Genomic DNA, 19,451 nt, shown 5'->3' on the forward strand with positions numbered 1-19,451 from the left:
CTAATGATTATTCAGTTTAGGTTATTCTGGGAGAAAAACTAAGAAAAAGGCACCCAGATATTGTTCCCGTTATCAGATCTAGACTGACTGTTAAGTCATACCCAAGACAGTTTAGACTTCCGATTTAAACTTTAAAAGAGGGGGCAAAGGGTTATCTTTGTGCAACATGTTTTGCCACTTTTTATTTCATGTGCAGCCGTGAAAAAGGTTAGTTATGCACCGTGTTTTCGTGAAATTGATTTAAAGATCAACGTGCAAGGAATTTTTTATTGTTTGTTCATCATGTTCATTGTGAAGTGATTATTTTATTTCGCGTTTTTCTGTGGAGATACCCCTCTTTACTCCCCTCTTCAAACATAATTGTCATTATTACTCGGGGACTAAAGGACAATATTGTCTTATTATGTATTTCTAATCTATTACTATAAAAAGAAGATGTGGTATGACTGCCAATGAGACATCTCTCCACAAGAGACCCATTGACACAGAAATTAACAGCTATTGGTCAATATACGGCCTTCAACAATGACCAAAGCCCATACAGCATAGTCAACTACATGTATAAAAGGCACAGAAATCACAAATGTTTTTTAAAAGCAATTCAAACAAGTAAACTAACAGCCTAATTTATGTACAAAAAATTAAAAAAAAAACACCAAGCATGGAACACAGCAACAAATGACAACCACTGAACTACAGGCTCCTGACTTGGGACAGGCACATACATACAGAATGTGGCGGGGTTAAACATGTAAGTTTGATCCCAACCCTCCCCAAACCTAGGACCTTGGTGTAAAATGCAATATAAGATTAGAACTATAAAAATCAATTTAACTCATCCTTTTGTCATTAGTCATGTTAGTTGGATAAAATGTAAGTCAGTGGCAGATTCAGAAATTTTCCACTGACTGCCTAAGAGGGGGCCTGCTCCAGTCATGCTTCACTGATTTGCTTTATGATCAACCAAATTTTCTGTACTAAAGTAGGGCTGGGGCACTCTTGGCATGCCTCTAAATTTGCCTCTGTAAGTATAGCTTTCTCTTTGGTTTGAACCAAGAATCTTTGTTGAAAGACATATTTAGAACAATACATTTTTGTAATTGTCTACTTTTTACCCATTGTTATTAATGGATGGGGAGTTGTTTCATTGGCACGTACTCATACTACATCTTCTTATTTCCAATTATTACTAACTTAATTTAAGTATCAAAGAAACAGATATATAATATTTGACAGCACAAATGTTCTTTTATTAACCATATTTCTGTTAGTTATAGGAAATAACTGTATTGTATTTTAAGCTCTGACGGCATCAATTGGGGATTTGATGGTAGCAAATTAAAATTACTGGAGACCCGTTAGCGGAGACAGTAAACAGGTATTTGTGACCATCAAATCCCCAATTGATGCCATTGATGCTTAAAATATAATCTCCATTTTAATGAAACTGACACGAAACAACGTTAAAACATGTATTTTAAATCTGTCATATATTATCTGCGCTTAGCGTACGTTCCATAGCATCAATTGTCAATTTATGCAATGTAAATCAAGTGACGTTATCCAATCAAAACGAACGTTACAAACGTTGTTGCATTAGAATTAAGATTTCCTTCTGCAAGATGTACTTGCAATTGTTTCAGTAATATCATATATAATTTAAAGCACCTGCATATGAAACCTGTGTGCACCAAAATCTTTTCCAACTACTATAGTACATGTAATAATCTATAGACAGTAAGAAGAACAATATTCCAACAATTTTCTTAAATGTCTAAACAAATTATAAATTATTGTAAATGCTTATATATAATTTAAGAAGAACAATATTCCAACAATTTTAAATGCTAAACAAATTATTGTAAATGCTTACTAGTGCGAATACAATTTTACTAGTCTATAGACTTGGTCTGAGGCATCAGACTATTGTGTAATGGTACAGACTGTAAAGAACTGTAATGAGCCATTCCAGTTAATTTCTGACAGTTGGGGATGGATGCAGAGATATTTTTTTTATATGTATCAGAAAAAAACATCATAAAAACAACCTATCAGATCTAAAAATTAGGACCTATCAGATGTAGAGTTTCTGTTCATATTGGATGAATGGGCGGGCTCTCATGGGAAAAATGTCCTATCAGAATTTTTTACTGCAAGGATTGTACCCATCAGAATTTTTTAAATACATGCAATACCAGATAATGCATGATACAAAACTGTCTACATTCCAAAGCACCCCTTAGATCTGACATAGGCATTTTTGTAACCGGGCCTAGGATGTCAGTATTTTTAATTATTTAATTACTGCTGCAAGACCCTCAGAAGTTTTTTGTGTTTAAGTGTATGTGTCAAATGAAAAACCCCAAAATTTCACCCCTAAGATGTATTAATTTTACAACCCTCAGAAAGGACCATCCTTCCCCATTTAGGGAGCTACCATTTGATTTTTATGGGGGGGGGGGGGGCTAGGATGAAATTTGAAAAAAATAGGCAGGACAGGAGTTTTGAGTAAAAAAAAAAGGCAGGGTAAAAAAAAATGCAGGACAAAATTTTTCATCCTAGCCCCCCCATAAAAATCAAATGGTAGCTCCCTTAGCAGACATTATCTGGAATGGCCCAATATGAAGTGGATATTCTATTCTATTCTATTCTACCATATATAGTGACCGCCTTCAACAAATTGAAGATTATGTCACAGGAGGAAACTTACAACAAGACATAGATTGAAAAAAATTACAATTTTTAAAAATACGAAAAAATTAAAAAATATAAATTGTTTTGTATAATAAAGTAATATGTTGTAATTGAGTTAATATTGATGCTTTGAAATTGAAGATTTGAAAGAGTCTACTGAAGTGCAGTTTACAATGTTATCCGGTAGTTTGTTCCAGTCGGTAATAGTTCTTGGAAAATATGATTCTTTTCTGTACTGTGTTTTGCAGGATGGAATTTGGAAACTGTTCGAATTAGAATGTCTTGTATGTCTTTTTTGTGGAATTAATTTGTTATTTTTAGGAATTGCAACCTTTTCGTGTTCAATTTTGTAAAGCATTACCAATCTGGAGTCTTTTCTTCTGTCAGAGAGACTGCGCCATTCAAGATGTTGTAACATGATATTATTTGTGCTTTGTCTATTGAGAAGGTACACTGTTTCCTTGGCATCAAAGGGAGACAACCCTGACCTGATCTGAGGAGAGAAACAATAGAGTTTAAAAAGACCAATGATTATCTGTTAATTTCACCGTTTTCTAAGGCAACATCAATAACATTGGCTCATGATGTCAACCATTATCTTTCTACTCCATTGATTATTTGTTGGTGTTGTAGTACCATTTTTAAGTGCCACTTTTGGGCCATTTCGTGGCAGTTTTTTTTTAATTGGTGGAGATAGCTGGTATGCCCTGAGAAAACCACAGATCTTCGATAGGAAAACTGACAATCCTAGTCTATTATGATTGGAGTCAAGTGCACCTGTAAAAGCAGGGTTCAAACTCACAACTTCAGTGTTGATTGGCCAGTGAGTACAGTAGTAGATCACTTGATCACAGGTGCGTTTGATTGAGAAAATCTCTTATCACTTTTTAGGGGCCTCGGTGGCAAAGTGGTCGAAAGACTAATTAGCCATTGCTGTTTTCAGACCAAACAGATTCAGACTAAATGACAAAACATTAAAATAACTAAATTAAATAATTATCAAATGCAACGCTTAAACTATGCTTACATGAATATTTTTCACATGCATTATATATACATGTAAAATTTTGTTAAAAAATATCATGATCAAATGTAATGTGTAATTTAATTAATTACATTAGTAAAGTAATTGTAATTTAATTAATTACATTTCAAAAACTGTGTAATGTGTAATTGATGTAATTGATCATTTTTGCAATGTAATGTGTAATATAATTAATTACTTTCCAATGTAATTGACCCCAAGTCTGGTTTAAGTAGTTTCTACTGTAATCACTAGCCCATCAACACTGAGGTTTTAAGTTAGAAACACGCCGGTGCATTCGACTCCAATCTTAATTGACTAGGATTGTCAGTTTTCCTATCGAAGGTCATGGTTTTCTCTGGGCATGGCAACTTCCTCCACCAGTAAAAACTGACCGCCACAAAAAAGCCCACAACAACAAAAAATAAAAAAATAAAGCTAATCACTCTTAATAAGAAGCTTGATATGTAAAATTAGTACAAGAAAAGACCGTGAAGACCAAAGCAAAGTATGAGAAAATAGTGTTAATTTGTTATTTTTGACACCTTTCGAAAAAAATCAATAACTAGAATAAATATATGACTGAAAAGTGTAAAACAAGACCAAAAATAAGTGACACACATGATAATCAATAAATATTATAACAGCATGCAGATATCACCTGTTCGTTTATTAATTGACTTAGAAGAAATATTTAAAAAGGAGACTTTCATTCTTTTTTTTTATCAGGATGTAACTTTTATCACAGATGACAAAAAGGTTAACAGTATGATTAATCTCACAAGAATATTTATTTGATATATCTATCAGTTAATGACATTTCATTTGGAACTATCATTCTCTTACATTCCAGTTCCAGACATCAATTTAAAACTGATCGAAAGATTATGTCTCCAGCATACAAAAACCAAGTACAATCCCCTCCTGTTAAAAATAAAATTTGGTTAGGGGTTTAGTATCAAAATTACCGTCTTAAAATATATGAGAATAACAAAACCTGTATCATGCCAACAACTGCATGGTTTAAGAATAAATATGTGTTTATTTCCTATGAAAAGACACTATTAGGGAATCGATATTAATACCAAAATATTGTTCATCTTTAATTACTTGACAACAGTATTGTAACTATGTCCCTTCTGGATAAGTCTGGTTAAAGGTTAGGTTAGCTTTTGATGTGAATCAACATGATTAATGCAGACATTTTAGTGCTTTGTAAAGAATATTACCATAAAAGATTGGATGTTAAATACCTTAATGTATATAAGATGTTTGCATGTTGATTTGTCTTTACAAATGATGTCCGTGTACGGTGATGGTGTACCTATGATAAAATTAAGTAAATAATTTGACTATTGTTTGTGATATCGTACACCCTGAGGTATATATATATATGTGTACAAACCTTTTATTGAATAGCAAAGTAAGAAAAACTGCAAAATTATTTTTTCTGGTTTGAATTGTTTTTTTAAAAAGCTTACTGAGTTGTTCAAACGTAAGTTGTAGTCTGCTCAATGTTGGAGGTACATACAGATTTGTAAAAGCCTCTAAATTCAGAAATTAATCGTTTATTTATAATTGTGATTTTTAAACAGTTAAAGAATGGACTATAATGCAAGACTAATAATTGTGATAACAGAAAAATTGGCACATTTTATATGATATATACAGGGTCAGTAAATTCCATATTGGGTTCGAGTACAGCTCTCAGTACTGACCCTGTTTATATCAAATTAGGTCACTAACACACTATGCAACTAATAGTACATTACTATTATGTCTCTGATAAATATTAACTTTTCACAAAGAATCTTTTATATTTTTCATTTATTTCAGGCCAAATTAAAATAAAAATGTGCGTTCTATTTTTCTACCTTCCCTATATTTTAAGCTTAGAAATTGCCTACCTTATAGTTTTTTTTGGTCATTTTTATAGGGCCGAAAAAATTGAAAATTTTTTGGTCATATATATTGGTATGACGTTGGTGTCACCGTCATTGTCGTACGAAGACATTTGATTTTTGCACTCTAACTTACGTTTAAGTTAATAGAAATCAATGAAATTAAAACACAAGGTTTATGACCATAAAAGGAAGGTTGTGATTGATTTTGGGAGTTTTGGTCCCAACAGTTTAGGAATTAGGGGCCAAAAAGGGCCAAAATAAGCATTTTTCTTGGTTTTTGCACTATAACTTTAGTATAAGTAAACAGAAATCTATGAAATTTTAACATAAGGTTTATGACCACAAAAGGAAGGTAGTGGAATTGATTTTAGGAGTTTTGGTCCCAACAGTTTTGGAATTAGAGGCTAAAAAAAGGTCCCAAATAAGCATTTTTCTTGGTTTTTGCACAATAACTTTATATTATAATTGTAAATAGAAATTTATGAAATTTTAACACAAGGTTTATGACCACAAAAGGAAGGTTGGGATTGATTTTGGGTGTTTTAGTCCCAACAGTTTAGGAATTAGGGGCCAAAAGGGTTCAAAATTAAACTTTGTTTGATTTCATCACAAAATGAATTCAATTGGGGTTCTTTGATATGCCAAATTAAACCGTGTATTTAGATTCTTAATTTTTGGTCCTGTTTTCAAATTGGTCTACATTAAGGTCTAAAGGGTCCAAAATTAAACTTAGTTTGATTTTAACAAAAATTGAATTCTTTGGGTGTTTTGATATGCTGAATCGCTAGACATGTACTTAGATTTTTGATTAATAGGCCCAGTTTTCAAGTTGGTCCAAATCAGGGTCCAAAATTAAATTTTGTTTGATTTCAACAAAAGTTGAATATATTGGGTTCTTCAATATGCTGAATCTTACATGATCTAACCATGTATTTAGATTTTTGTCGAGCCTGCAACTTTTGTTGCAGAAAGGTCGACATAGGGATAGTGATCCGATGGCTACGGCGGCTACGGCGGCGGCGGTGTTAGCTAACTTTTTAAAAACTTTTATATTTTAGAAGGTGGAAGAACTGGAGGCTTCATACTTTGTATATGGATGCCTCATGTTACGAAGTTTCTGTCAGTCACATGTCAAATTGTCAAATGTCCTTGACCTCATTTTCATGGTTCAGTGACCACTTGAAAAAAAAGTTAAGATTTTTTGTAATGTTGAATTCTCTCTTATTTTAAGTAATAGGATAATTATATTTGGTATGTGCGTACCTTGTAAGGTCCTCATGCCCGTCAGACAGTTTTCACTTAACCTCGACCTCATTTCATGGATCAGTGAACAAGGTTAAGTTTTGTTGGTCAAGTCCATATCTCAGATACTATAAGCAATAGGGCAAGTATATTCGGTGTATGGAAGGACTGTAAGGTGTCCATGTCCAACTGGCAGGTGTCATCTGACCTTGACCTTATTTTCATGGTTCATTGGTTATAGTTAAGTTTTGGTGTTTTGGTCTCTTTTTCTCATACTTTACACAACAGATCTACTATATTTGTTGTATGGAATGATTGTAAGGTGTACATGTCTAGCGTGCAGATGTCATCTGACCTTGACCTCATTTTCATGGTTGAGTGGTCAAAGTTAAGTTTTTTAGTTTTGGTCTTTTTATCTAATACTATATGCTATAAGTCAACTATATTTGGTGTATGGAAATATTATATGATCTATATGTCAGTTGCGCAGGTTTTATTTGACCTCGACCTCATTTTCACGGTTCATTGCTCAGTGTTAAGTTTATGTGTTTTGGTCTATTTTACTTAAACTATAAGTAAGAGGTCAACTATATTTGATATATGAAAGCATTGTTAGCTGTACATGTCTGTCTGGCATGTTTCATCTGACATTGACCTCATTTTCATGGTTCATTGGTCTTTGTTATCTTGGTTAATGTTAAGTTATGTGACAGTTGTTATAAAGCTTTATACTTAAGACTATCAACATAATATCAATGATTAGTAAAGAAGGCGAGACATTTCAGCGTGTAGTCACTCTTGTTAATATTTGGGCCTGGTTATCAAATTGGTCTACATAGAGGTCTAAAGGATCTAAAATTAAACATTATATGATTTCATTAAAAATTGAAATCTGGGGGTTCTATAATGATATGCTGAATCTAACCATGTATTTATATTTCTGATATTGGACCATAATAGGTAAATGTCCAATTTAGAATTTTTAAGTTTAAGTTCTTAGACCACATTCATTCTGTGTCAGAAACCTATGTTGTGTCATGCAACTATTTAATCACAATCCCAATTCAGAGCTGTTACAATCAAGCTTAAATGTTGTGTCCATACTTGCCCCAACTGTTCAGGATTCGATCTCTGCGCTACGGAGCATCTGGTTCAATATTAGCACTATTAAAGTCGGAATTTCTCTCCAATAAACTGTAAAAAAAATGTAAAAAAAAATCCCAATGTATGTACCCTCTGATTTTCAAAGATGTAATAGGAAACACACATGTTATTTGTTTTGGCCTCGTCTTTCTTCTTCCTTTGTTTATTCTGCATGTATTGATCTATTTTTTACTTTTATCTGCTGTGTTTTACCTGATTTATTAATGAGGCCATTGTTAGATTATGCTTTATTCTTCGTAGAAAAATCAATGAAAATTTGAAAATCTTTTTAATCATGTTGATTTACACTGTTATCATAATCTCAGAGGCAGGTATTTTGTCTCTGAAAAAATTCTTTGAAGAGATATTGTAATCAAAATCGTTGAAATGTGCATCTTGTGGTATTACGCTTATTTGATGTTATTGTTGTTCTATTAATAGATCTGTCTTTTGTGTTTTCCCCTGATTTATGAATAAGTATGTTGATACAGAAGTTTTATTTTTTGTTTGTAGAAAATCAATGAAGACTTAGAACATGTTGAAAGCTTTTAACTCAGATGAACATTGGTGTTAATACAGTAAGTGACATATTATAATGGGGATTTTATTTAGGGGGAGGGGTATGGTGTATGGTTACACTTATGAAGCTATATGAATTTTAAATCATTAATTAAATGCATATATACTTTTTACAAGTCCCAATCTAATGCTACATTGCCAGATTTGTATTAAATTGATTGCAAAGGTTTCAGACATACCTGTATATAAATGACTTTTTTCATCACATATGTACAGAAAATAATAACTTTAATAATTTAAATGAAGAAGAAAAAATTCATTATTTACTAAATCCATCATCGCCTTTACAAACAAATAAGTTAGGATCCTTCTTGAAAAAGTCATTAGAACTGAGGGCAGGGGACTCTTAACAACTTGTTTGTTGTTATAAATTTTAATGCTGTTGATATTTTGTATGTTTAATATGTATGTATATATGTTTATTGTGTTTATTGTATTAAAATATGTTGGTCACAAACTGTAAAGTTTATATGACAATAAAATATTTTTTTTTTTTTTTTTTTTTTTTTTATTGTTATAGGAGCTATTTAGAGGAAATTTGAAAAAAGGCAGGAAAAGTTTTTAGTAAAAAAAAAGACAGGATGAGCAACTTGCCACAAAAAAAAGGCAGTCTTATCGGGCCCTTTTATAGCTGACTATGTGGTATGGGCATTGCTCATTGTTAAAGGCCGAACATTGACCTATAGTTGTTGTCTGTGTCATACTGTCATTTTGGTCTCTTGTGGACAGTTGTCTCATTGGCAATGATACCACATCTTCTTTTTAATAGGATAAAACTTATAAAAAAAAAGGACAGAGATTATAACTATATAAAAGAGGCAGAAAAGAATTGTTCATCCTGCAATCATATGAAAGTTTTATCATTTTCTTAAAGGAAAATAATGCTGTAAGGAGCTGTACCTGCAATCATAAAAATGATACATTTTCGGATAAGGAGATTAATATGCGGATAGAAGCAGTACTTTATACAATCATGAAAAAGTTTGTCATTATATTTTAGACATGTTAGAAATGAACATAAAGCTGTAAGGAGCCATACCAGCTATAATATAAAAGTTTCAGTTTTTGGAAGAGGAGATTATGCCAATAGGACCTGTACCTGCAATCATATAAAAGTTTCAGTTTTTGGGAGAGGAGAATATGCCAATAGGAGCCATACCATTCCCATTTGGGAAGTGCAAGATCTGTAAAGATAAAGCTACTGGTGTACATTATGGGGTGGCTACATGTGAAGGGTGTAAGGTAAATAGATCTTTCTTTTAAGTGTAATACCACCAAATTATAGTAAGTCAAATCTGGTTTCATACAGGAGAGTCAGAAAAAAAAATTCCATTGAATTTGACAGTTGTCAGAAATTAACCCTGCATTTCATTGCAGAAAAATATTATAGAATATGATATTGAGAATTTAAAATCTGTTTGGATGTGCTCCTCATTAGCAGGAGGAAGATACAGAAAAGAAGAAGAAGAATGGAAATGGGGAATATGTCAAAGAGACTACAACCCGACCATAGAGCTGACAGCAGCCAAAGGCCACCAATGAGTCTTTAATGCAGCAAGAAATATAGACTGTTAACCCTTTGTAATAGTTTAATGTTTATGCATTATACAAGTTAATAGAAAATGTGTACTGTGTTGAACATTTAAAGTTACGTCTCTTATTTATCAACAAAAGTTACCAAAACTTATACATGTTATAGGTATCCAATGAATTATTATGAATTAGCAGTACATCTTGTTTATATTTGTAATTTTTAGGGATTTTTTAAAAGGAGCATCCCAAAAGCACATAAATATAAGTGTTTTTTTGGAGGACAATGTGATATTTCACCAAAGAATAGGAATAGATGTAAATCATGCAGGTTTAATATGTGTCTTCAATTTGGAATGTCTATTGATGGTGAGTATTAGTAAAGATAAATGAGGGTGGGGGGGGGGGGGGGGGGGGGGGGGGGTTAAACATGAATGAGACAATCACACATTGTTGTCAATATAAAATATAATTTTCTGTATCTGTCATACAGGCCAGAGGTTGAGCTAGCTATAAACATGGTAAAACTAGGTTTAATCCACCATATTCTATATATAAGAAAATGCCTTTACCAAGTCAGGTTTATGACAGTTGTTTTCCATCTGTTTGATGTGTTTAAGCTTATGATTTTGCCATTTGATTATGGACTTTGCGTTTTGAATTTACCTGAGATCTGGCCTTGCGGTCATAAAACTTTCGAGCACGATTTTAGTACTCAGACCAAAAATCAACCAATCAAACTGCTGGTTTTCATGTTTCGAGCATGATTTTTGTGCTCCGAGCACTGAGCAAAGTTTTATGCCTTCAAGGCCTGGATTTTTTGTTATTTTACTTTTTAGACAGCAACCATCACAAGAAAAAAGGACAATAACATATAGATTTAAAGTACTATCAATTCTTATTTAATTTAATAAGGAAAAAGAAAAAAAACGCCATGACAGATTTCATTTGAGAAAAGGTTAATTAAATTACCAAAATGACTAAGTTACTTTGGAAGTTAGAAAATTAGTGGAGAATAACTCAATGACCCTTTCCCTTGAACTATGAAGAAAATACGCTACATGACAGAAATAATATAGAAAAACTTATACTGAGCAAAACTCTATGACAAAAATGACTGAGACAAACTCTATGACAAAAATGACTGAGACAAACTCTATGACAAAAATGACTGAGACAAACTCTATGACAAAAATGACTGAGACAAACTCTATGACAAAAATGACTGAGACAAACTCTATGACAAAAATGACTGAGACAAACTCTATGACAAAAATGACTGAGACAAACTCTATGACAAAAATGACTGAGACCAACTCTATGACAAAAATGACTGAGACAAACTCTATGACAAAAATGACTGAGACAAACTCTATGACAAAAATGACTGAGACAAACTCCATGACAAAAATGACTGAGACAAACTCCATGACAAAAATGACTGAGACAAACTCTATGACAAAAATGACTGAGACAAACTCTATGACAAAAATGACTGAGACAAACTCTATGACAAAAATGACTGAGACAAACTCCATGACAAAAATGACTGAGACAAACTCTATGACAAAAATGACTGAGACAAACTCCATTATCAAAATAACGTAGAAAACTGAATGAATTCTTCAGGACAGAAAAGACTGTAAAGAACTCCATGACAGAAACAACTGAGAAAAACTCTGACAAAAATGACTGAGAAAACTCCATAACAAAAATGACTGAGAAAACTCCATGACAGAAATGACTGAGAAAACTCCATAACAAAAATGACTGAGAAAACTCCATGACAGAAATGACTGAGAAAACTCCATGACAGAAATGAATGAAAAATACCATGACAGAAATGACTGAGAAAACTCAATGACAGAAATGACTGAGAAAACTCCATGACAGAAAACTGAGAAAAATCTATGACAGAAATGACTGTGAAAACCCATGACAGAAATGAATGAGAAAAATGCCATGACAAAAATGAAGGAGAATAACTCCAGGATAGATATAACAAAATACATCTGTGGTTCAACTGTACCCATGAATCATCTAAAGTTGGTATCCTAGGAATAATGATGAATCCACAGTACCAAAACAATAAAAACATTAAGATGACCAAAACTTTTGGTTCTCCCCAGGAGGTTTTAGCGTTGCAGTACTGCAACGCTATATTTTCTTCCTGTGACACTGTATTAATTTCCGCGACGCTATAATTATTTTGGTCCAAAAGGCACATCATTGAAATTAAATGAAAATTTGACACATACATATTTTTCAGCCGTGAAAATGGGCAGAATACCAAAGACGGAGAAGGAGAAAGCCTTGGCTGAAGCAGCAGATGAGACAACACCAGACCAGATTAATAACTTTCTTCAAAGTGAAGAACATAGTTCCTCTTTCCCACAAAATGTGTGTTCTATAGAACAGAGACACTCTTTTGCCCCCCAAAAGGTATGTGCTGTGAGCCAGCAATCATTAGAACGAAACTCTGAAGAGGGAAATCATATGCATGTTCAACACATGAATACTTTAGAAAATAGTGAGATAGAAACAAATTCAAGAGTGCTAAATCATCATGACTTTCATGAAAGATCTGAAATTGAACAGAACTTCAAAGAGAGATTACAAAATTGTCAGGAATTTCAAGAAAAATCACAAAACGAAAGGAATTTTGAGAACTGGAGGAATCCAAGGAAATCAGCCAATGGAAATTGTCAAAATTTACCCTATATGGATTTTCAAAAGACTGAATTTTCTGAGATGTCATGGCAAACACTACAGAAAGGGCATATACCAGCGCTACAAAATCCATCATCGCAGAACAATACCACTAGTGGTATAAATTCATTATCCCAGCGCCATTCCACTGATGGTATAAATTCATTATCCCAGCGCCATTCCACTGATGGTATAAATTCATTATCATTTAGTGCTGGTATTGAAACTTGTGATAAAAACATGCATGAATCGAATTCTCAAAATGTACAAACTTTCTCAAACAATCATGATGTATTACGACCATCCACATTTTCTTCTCCCAATTCCGATGTCCAGATGACCACATGTGGTCCTAACGTACCTTCTACTTCTAAGGTGCATTTTAGCTCAATAGTGATAGAAGAACTTGTTAGACAGGTTCTTGAAAAACCTGAGGTGACCCAGATACTTCACGAACGATCAAACAGCCTGTCTAGTCAGAGTTCAACGTCTATTGGCGAAGGACAACTAGATGCATTGAGATTGGCAGACGTTGCATCGCCAAATGAAAACAACACAAACAATGCTGTTACGTATAATATGTTTGATGCTGAAAATTTGGCAAGCAGGCAAATAGGAAATGTTCAACAAATAAACTTTGACATGAACGGAACTGAAGTTGAAAAATCAGAGGAAGTAGCGAAAGAATCTAAAGAACTGATCAATGTGACCTTGGAAAGATTTAAAGCACCAGTTGATCTTCTGTTTCATTATCAAGCCTTTAACAGGGATTGTTATAAAAATCATAAAAGTGGCGAGGTATGTTAAAACAAAGGCTTAAAAATACACTTTAGGTGAGATTAAAAATACACTACAGACGAGATAAATAAACCTCACTACATCATTTGTACATGTGGGATCTACATGTGAAAACAGGTGAGATAAAAAAAAAAACACTACCTAACTGCAGGAGAGATAAAAATACACTATAGACAAGATAAGACTACACTACAGGCTAGATAAAAATATACTGCAGGCTACATAAAAATACTCTACAGATGAGATAAAAATACACTACAGGCTAGATAATATACTCTTCAGATGAGATAAAAATACACTACACTACAGGTTAGATAAAAAATACACTATAGATGAGATAAAAATACACTACAGGTTAGATAAAAAATACACTATAGATGAGATAAAAATACATTACAGATTAGATGAAAAATACTTCAGATGAGATAAAAACACACTACAGGTAAAGTAAAAATACACTACCTGATAGATAAAAATACACTACAGATGAAATAAAAATACACTACAGGCTAGATAAAAATACACTACAGGTAAGATAAAAATACACTACAGGTAAGATAAAAATTCACTGCAGGTAAGATATAAAAACACACTACAGGTAAGGTAAAAATACACTACAGATGAGATAAAAATACACTACAGATTTGATGAAAATACACTATAGGTAATATATAAAAACACACTACAGGTAAGGTAAAAATACACTACAGATGAGACAAAAATACACTACAGGTAAGATAAAAATACACTTCAGGTAAGGTAAAAATAAACAACATGAGATTAAAATACACTACAGGTAAGGTGAAAATACACTACAGACTAGATAAAAATACACTACAGATGAGACAAATATACACTACAAGTGAGGTGAAAATATGCTACAGATGAGATAAGAACACACTACAGGTAAGGTAAAAAATACACTACAGATGAGATAAAAACACTACAAGTGAGGTAAAAATACACTACAGATGAGATAAAAACACACTACAGGTAAGGTAAAAATACACTACAGATGAGATAAAAACACGCTTCAGTTCAGGTATAAATACACCACAGATGAGAAATAAATACAATACAGGTATGGTAAAAATGCACTACAGATAAGATAAAAATACACTACAGGTAAGGTAAAAATACACTACAGGCCAGATAAAAATACACTACAGATGAGATAAAAATACACTACAGGTAAGATAAGAATACTCTACAGATGAAATAAAAATACACTACAGGCTAGATAAAAATACACTACAGGTAAGATATAAAAGCACACTACAGATAAGGTAAAAATGCACTACAGATGAAATAAAAACACACTACAGGTAAGGTAAAAATACACTACAGATGAGATAAAAATACACTACAGGATAGCAGTTAAGGTAAAAAAACACTACAAGTGAGGTAAAAATACACTACAGATGAGATAAAAATACACTACAGATGAGACAAATATACACTACAAGTGAGGTGAAAATATGCTACAGATGAGATAAGAACACACTACAGGTAAGGTAAAAAATACACTACAGATGAGATAAAAACACTACAAGTGAGGTAAAAATACACTACAGATGAGATAAAAACACACTACAGGTAAGGTAAAAATACACTACAGATGAGATAAATATACACTTACAGGTAAGATAAAAAAAACACTACAGATGAGATAAAAACACGCTTCAGTTAAGGTATGAATACACTACAGATAAGATAAAAATACACTACAGGATAGATAAAATTACACTACAATTAAGGTAAAAATACTCTATAAGTAAGGTAAAAATAAAGTACTTGTAAGGTAAATATATGAGATAAAATACACTTCATTACAGATCTTCTTTGATTAGACATATGAATTGAGAATGGAAATTGGGAATTAGTCAAAAAGGCTAAAATCCCATCCACAAAGAGTAGAAAACAACCCAAGGCCCCAAATTGGTCTTAATTCATTGCAGTATAAAAATTCTGGACTAGGATACATTTCATAAACTGCTCTTAATTTTCTCTCAAGATTTGACAAATTTGACTTTAGGCTTCTCCAAAATATATCTCGTAGAAGGGTTTTTTATCACACCTGAATTTTGGGGATTTGGAAACATGTTATTTATGCCAATATTGCAGTGTTTAGTGTTAAACAGTAGTGTTTTTATTTTCAGTGGAAAGTTCCTATGACAAACACAAACAAGGAAGAATTGAAATTCATTTGGAACCAACTGATGGAAGGAGTAAAATATTACAATGAACAAGTTATGGGTAAGGCTAATGGAAGGAGTAACATATTACAATGAACAAGTTATGGGTAAGGCTAATGGAAGGAGTAAAATATTACAATGAAGTTATGGGTAAAGCAGGGGCATAGCTCGTTATTCAGTCAAATGTAGGCACCAATTGGCAGGGGGTCTGGAGGCCACTTAAGGCACCCAGCAGGTACAGGGCAGAGCCCTTGTAGGGGGTTCAGGGGGACAAAGCCCCTGCTGGAAAATGATTTTAGCTGCAAAATTTTATGTACAAAAATATTAAATTTACTGGTTATTTAATCATGATAATTATAATATCCATAATGAAAAGTTCGAAGAATTATGAATAATTTACCATAACATCTGAATGGTGAATTAAATAACGCATTAAAATCCGTAATATAAACAAAAATATTTACAATATGCATTGCCCAGCATAGATCAGGGTATCCCTTTAATTGAGCAGTATACTCCCTGTTTGGTATTATCATATCTATATTCCGTTCTGATTGATGTATACGTTTAACTTAATTAATAGTACAATTTGACGATCCTTCATTAAAAAAAAAAATAGGCATGTAAACACTGATACTACTATATAATAGAACTATCCATTTGACTAGACATCAACCATCAATCTCTTGAATCTTAAACCTTCACCCTAGCGACACAAACACAGACAGACATAGTCGATGCCTAACAAAATTCAAGAAATTCGTACTTCCTTATATCCTGTACTGTAAAATCCCTACCTGTTTAGGAATTTTGAACAATTGTGGCCGTAATGGATTACACGCAAATTTGAGAGTACTCAAAATTTCTGGAAGCCAGTTCATTGATTGATTTTTTTACATCCAGTGTCAAATATGGTTGCAAATTCAGAACCGTTGATTTGAATTTTTTTTTTTTTTACAATAAATACAACTTTGAGCTAGGTCCTGTAATAGATGTCGTCCAGGACGAAGCTCTGGAAATTTGAAAATGCCATACATTGGAAAATGAGAGATTATTGGATAGGAGCAGAAAATTTGCCTTTCAGTAGACCAACTATGAACTCCTCAAAGAGTTGCATTCTCTGTACAACTACTGGCATCGGATTTAATGTCCCCATTCTGACCAGACATGACTGCATATTTATACTTCCTGCACAGCCAAATGGACCACCAACATTGGCAAGTCGAGTGAAGACAAAGTTGAAAGCTAGTTGAAAACTAAAAACAGCTAATTAAAAAACTCATGTGTCTAAGTTGAGGTTTATTCAAGTTTTTGTTGATAGAAGTGAAATGATCTGAACCAAAGTTCTAGTTTATAGTTTCTATATAAGGTAAAATCGTAAAAACATCAATTCTATCCAATATTCCATTCACTAAGGATGAGAGACTACAGTACTAGTGTATGCATGACATTCGATAATTAAAGAGTTTTGACAACATCACCAGCTTTTATCTACAGATAACGTTGTTTACTATATATTAGTGAAAAAATTATGTGTAGGCACGTGCCTAAAGTGCCTTACGGCAGCTTCACCCCTGTAAGGCTTATGGAAGGAGTAAAATATTACAATGAACAAGTTATGGGTAAGGCTAATGGAAGGAGTAAAATATTACAATGAACAAGTTAGGGGTAAGGCTTATGGAAGGAGTAAAATATTACAATGAACAAGTTATGGGTAAGGCTAGTGGAAGGAGTAAAATATTACAATGAACAAGTTATGGGTAAGGCTAATGGAAGGAGTAAAATATTACAATGAACAAGTTATGGGTAAGGCTAATGGAAGTAGTAAAATATTACAATGAACAAGTTATGGGTAAGGCTAATGGAAGGAGTAAAATATTACAATGAACAAGCTATGGATAAGGCTAATGGAAGGAGTAAAATATTACAATGAACAAGTTATGGGTAAGGCTAATGGAAGTAGTAAAATATTACAATGAACAAGTTATGGATAAGGCTAATGGAAGTAGTAAAATATTACAATGAACAAGTTATGAGTAAGGCTAATGGAAGGAGTAAAATATTACAATGAACAAGTTATGGGTAAGGCTACAGTTATGAATAAGGCTAATGGAAGGAGTAAAAGATTACAATGAACAAGTTATGGGTAAGGCTAATGGAAGGAGTAAAATATTACAATGAACAAGTTATGGGTAAGGCTTATGGAAGGAGTAAAATATTACAATGAGCAAGTTACGGGTAAGGCTTATAACATGTATGATGGAAGGTGTCCTTCAGTATGAAATAAGAAGATATACATGTAGTGTGATTACCAATGAGTTAATTTAACTGTCTAAAAATACCAAATAGTCTGGTTTTATGAACTTTGGAATAGCATCACTGAATAGACATTAATTGGTGAAGTGAAATTGGTTACTAAATCTCAGAGGGAATATTACTAATTAGCTTTTATGGACGTAATATTTATTTTTATGTACATTGTAACAATTTCCGTGCATGAAAAAAAAAGTAGGTTTCGTGGATATATGTTTTGTGGTTTAACTAAACTCTGTAAATAACTATTTAAGAAAATGTACTTAAATCTTAGAAGATGTTGTATGGGTGCCAGTGAGACAACTCTCTATCCAAGATAGATATTTTAATTCCTGGACATTATTACCCACAGAATTGAAGAAAATAGGTATTCCACAAAAAATTATGAAAATGTATAATAAATAAAGTTTGACCTTTTCTTTGAAATGATCCAAGATGTAATTGCTGTACTTCATCTTTAGTATTGGTTTTGACATTAAAATAGTATATAAATGTTTTTGGTTACATGCTGATGTCAATCAGGCATTTATTTTTCTCAATTTTCTTGATGCTAAATGTATATATTTTTAGGCTTTGCCAGTAAGACTCCAGGATTTTCTAAATTTACAATGGCTGACCAAGAAAAACTAACTATGAATGCCTATATGGAAATCTGGATGGTAATTAGATAATCAGCTTAGAATAGAAGCCAGCTCAGCTCATGTTTTTATTTTTATTTCTTAATTTACAGAATAGCATTATTTGAGGAACAAAATAAGCTAAAATATTGAACGGTTATGTAGCTCCTTTTTGAGATATTCTATTTTTAAAAAGTTGCTGGAATAGGCTGACTTTAATTTTTACCTTATATTTGCATTGGTAATACTTGCGTCTCAAAACTTCTGTAAATTAAGGAAAAAAAGAATAAAAAACATGAGTGATGAGTAGCTCAGCTTCTATTCTCAAATCAAATCTCAAATGGAATGAAATCTAGAATCTGCTTAATTTAGTAAACAATCTTTTATGAGCTATTGATTTCTTATATGAAATGAAAAAGGGGTGTTATTAGGAAGAATATTATACCCTGTATCGTAGGAAAAACATCAAGGAGTTTGAACATCCAACATAAATAAAATTCCCAAACCTACCTTTGTTCATCCTTAAGAAAACTAAAGGTAATTTTTGTGAGAAAAAAATGTTACAGAAGAAATACACAGAGGACCATTGAATATTTCCATATTTCACTTTAAGTCTTGTATACTTTCTTTATGTAAAGTAGAGCTATATGGGATGGCTTTGGGTGAGTGTTCGGGTGCTTTATAGGGCTATGGTGACAATTGT

General features: G+C 32.6%; 1 protein-coding gene across 3 annotated transcripts in view; it reads left to right on the forward strand.

Annotated features, from left to right (window-relative positions):
- The window catches only part of LOC143083945 (retinoic acid receptor alpha-A-like), a 34,730-nt gene that overhangs the window by 4,493 nt on the left and 10,786 nt on the right, over positions 1-19,451 (forward strand). The window contains exons 2-7 of one of the 3 annotated variants that reach the window (XM_076260353.1): positions 8,521-8,585; positions 9,587-9,828; positions 10,344-10,485; positions 12,386-13,623; positions 15,783-15,879; positions 18,702-18,790. In XM_076260353.1, coding sequence (XP_076116468.1) covers positions 9,727-9,828; positions 10,344-10,485; positions 12,386-13,623; positions 15,783-15,879; positions 18,702-18,790 — 1,668 coding nt within the window. In that variant the 5' untranslated portion in view covers positions 8,521-8,585; positions 9,587-9,726. Of the gene's footprint in view, positions 1-8,520; positions 8,586-9,586; positions 9,829-10,343; positions 10,486-12,385; positions 13,624-15,782; positions 15,880-15,908; positions 18,011-18,701; positions 18,791-19,451 lie in introns of those variants that run through there. The other 2 variants (XM_076260354.1, XM_076260356.1) reach the window with 2 other exon arrangements.

Source organism: Mytilus galloprovincialis, chromosome 7, assembly GCF_965363235.1.
Source record: "Mytilus galloprovincialis chromosome 7, xbMytGall1.hap1.1, whole genome shotgun sequence".
Classification (NCBI taxonomy): domain Eukaryota; kingdom Metazoa; phylum Mollusca; class Bivalvia; order Mytilida; family Mytilidae; genus Mytilus; species Mytilus galloprovincialis.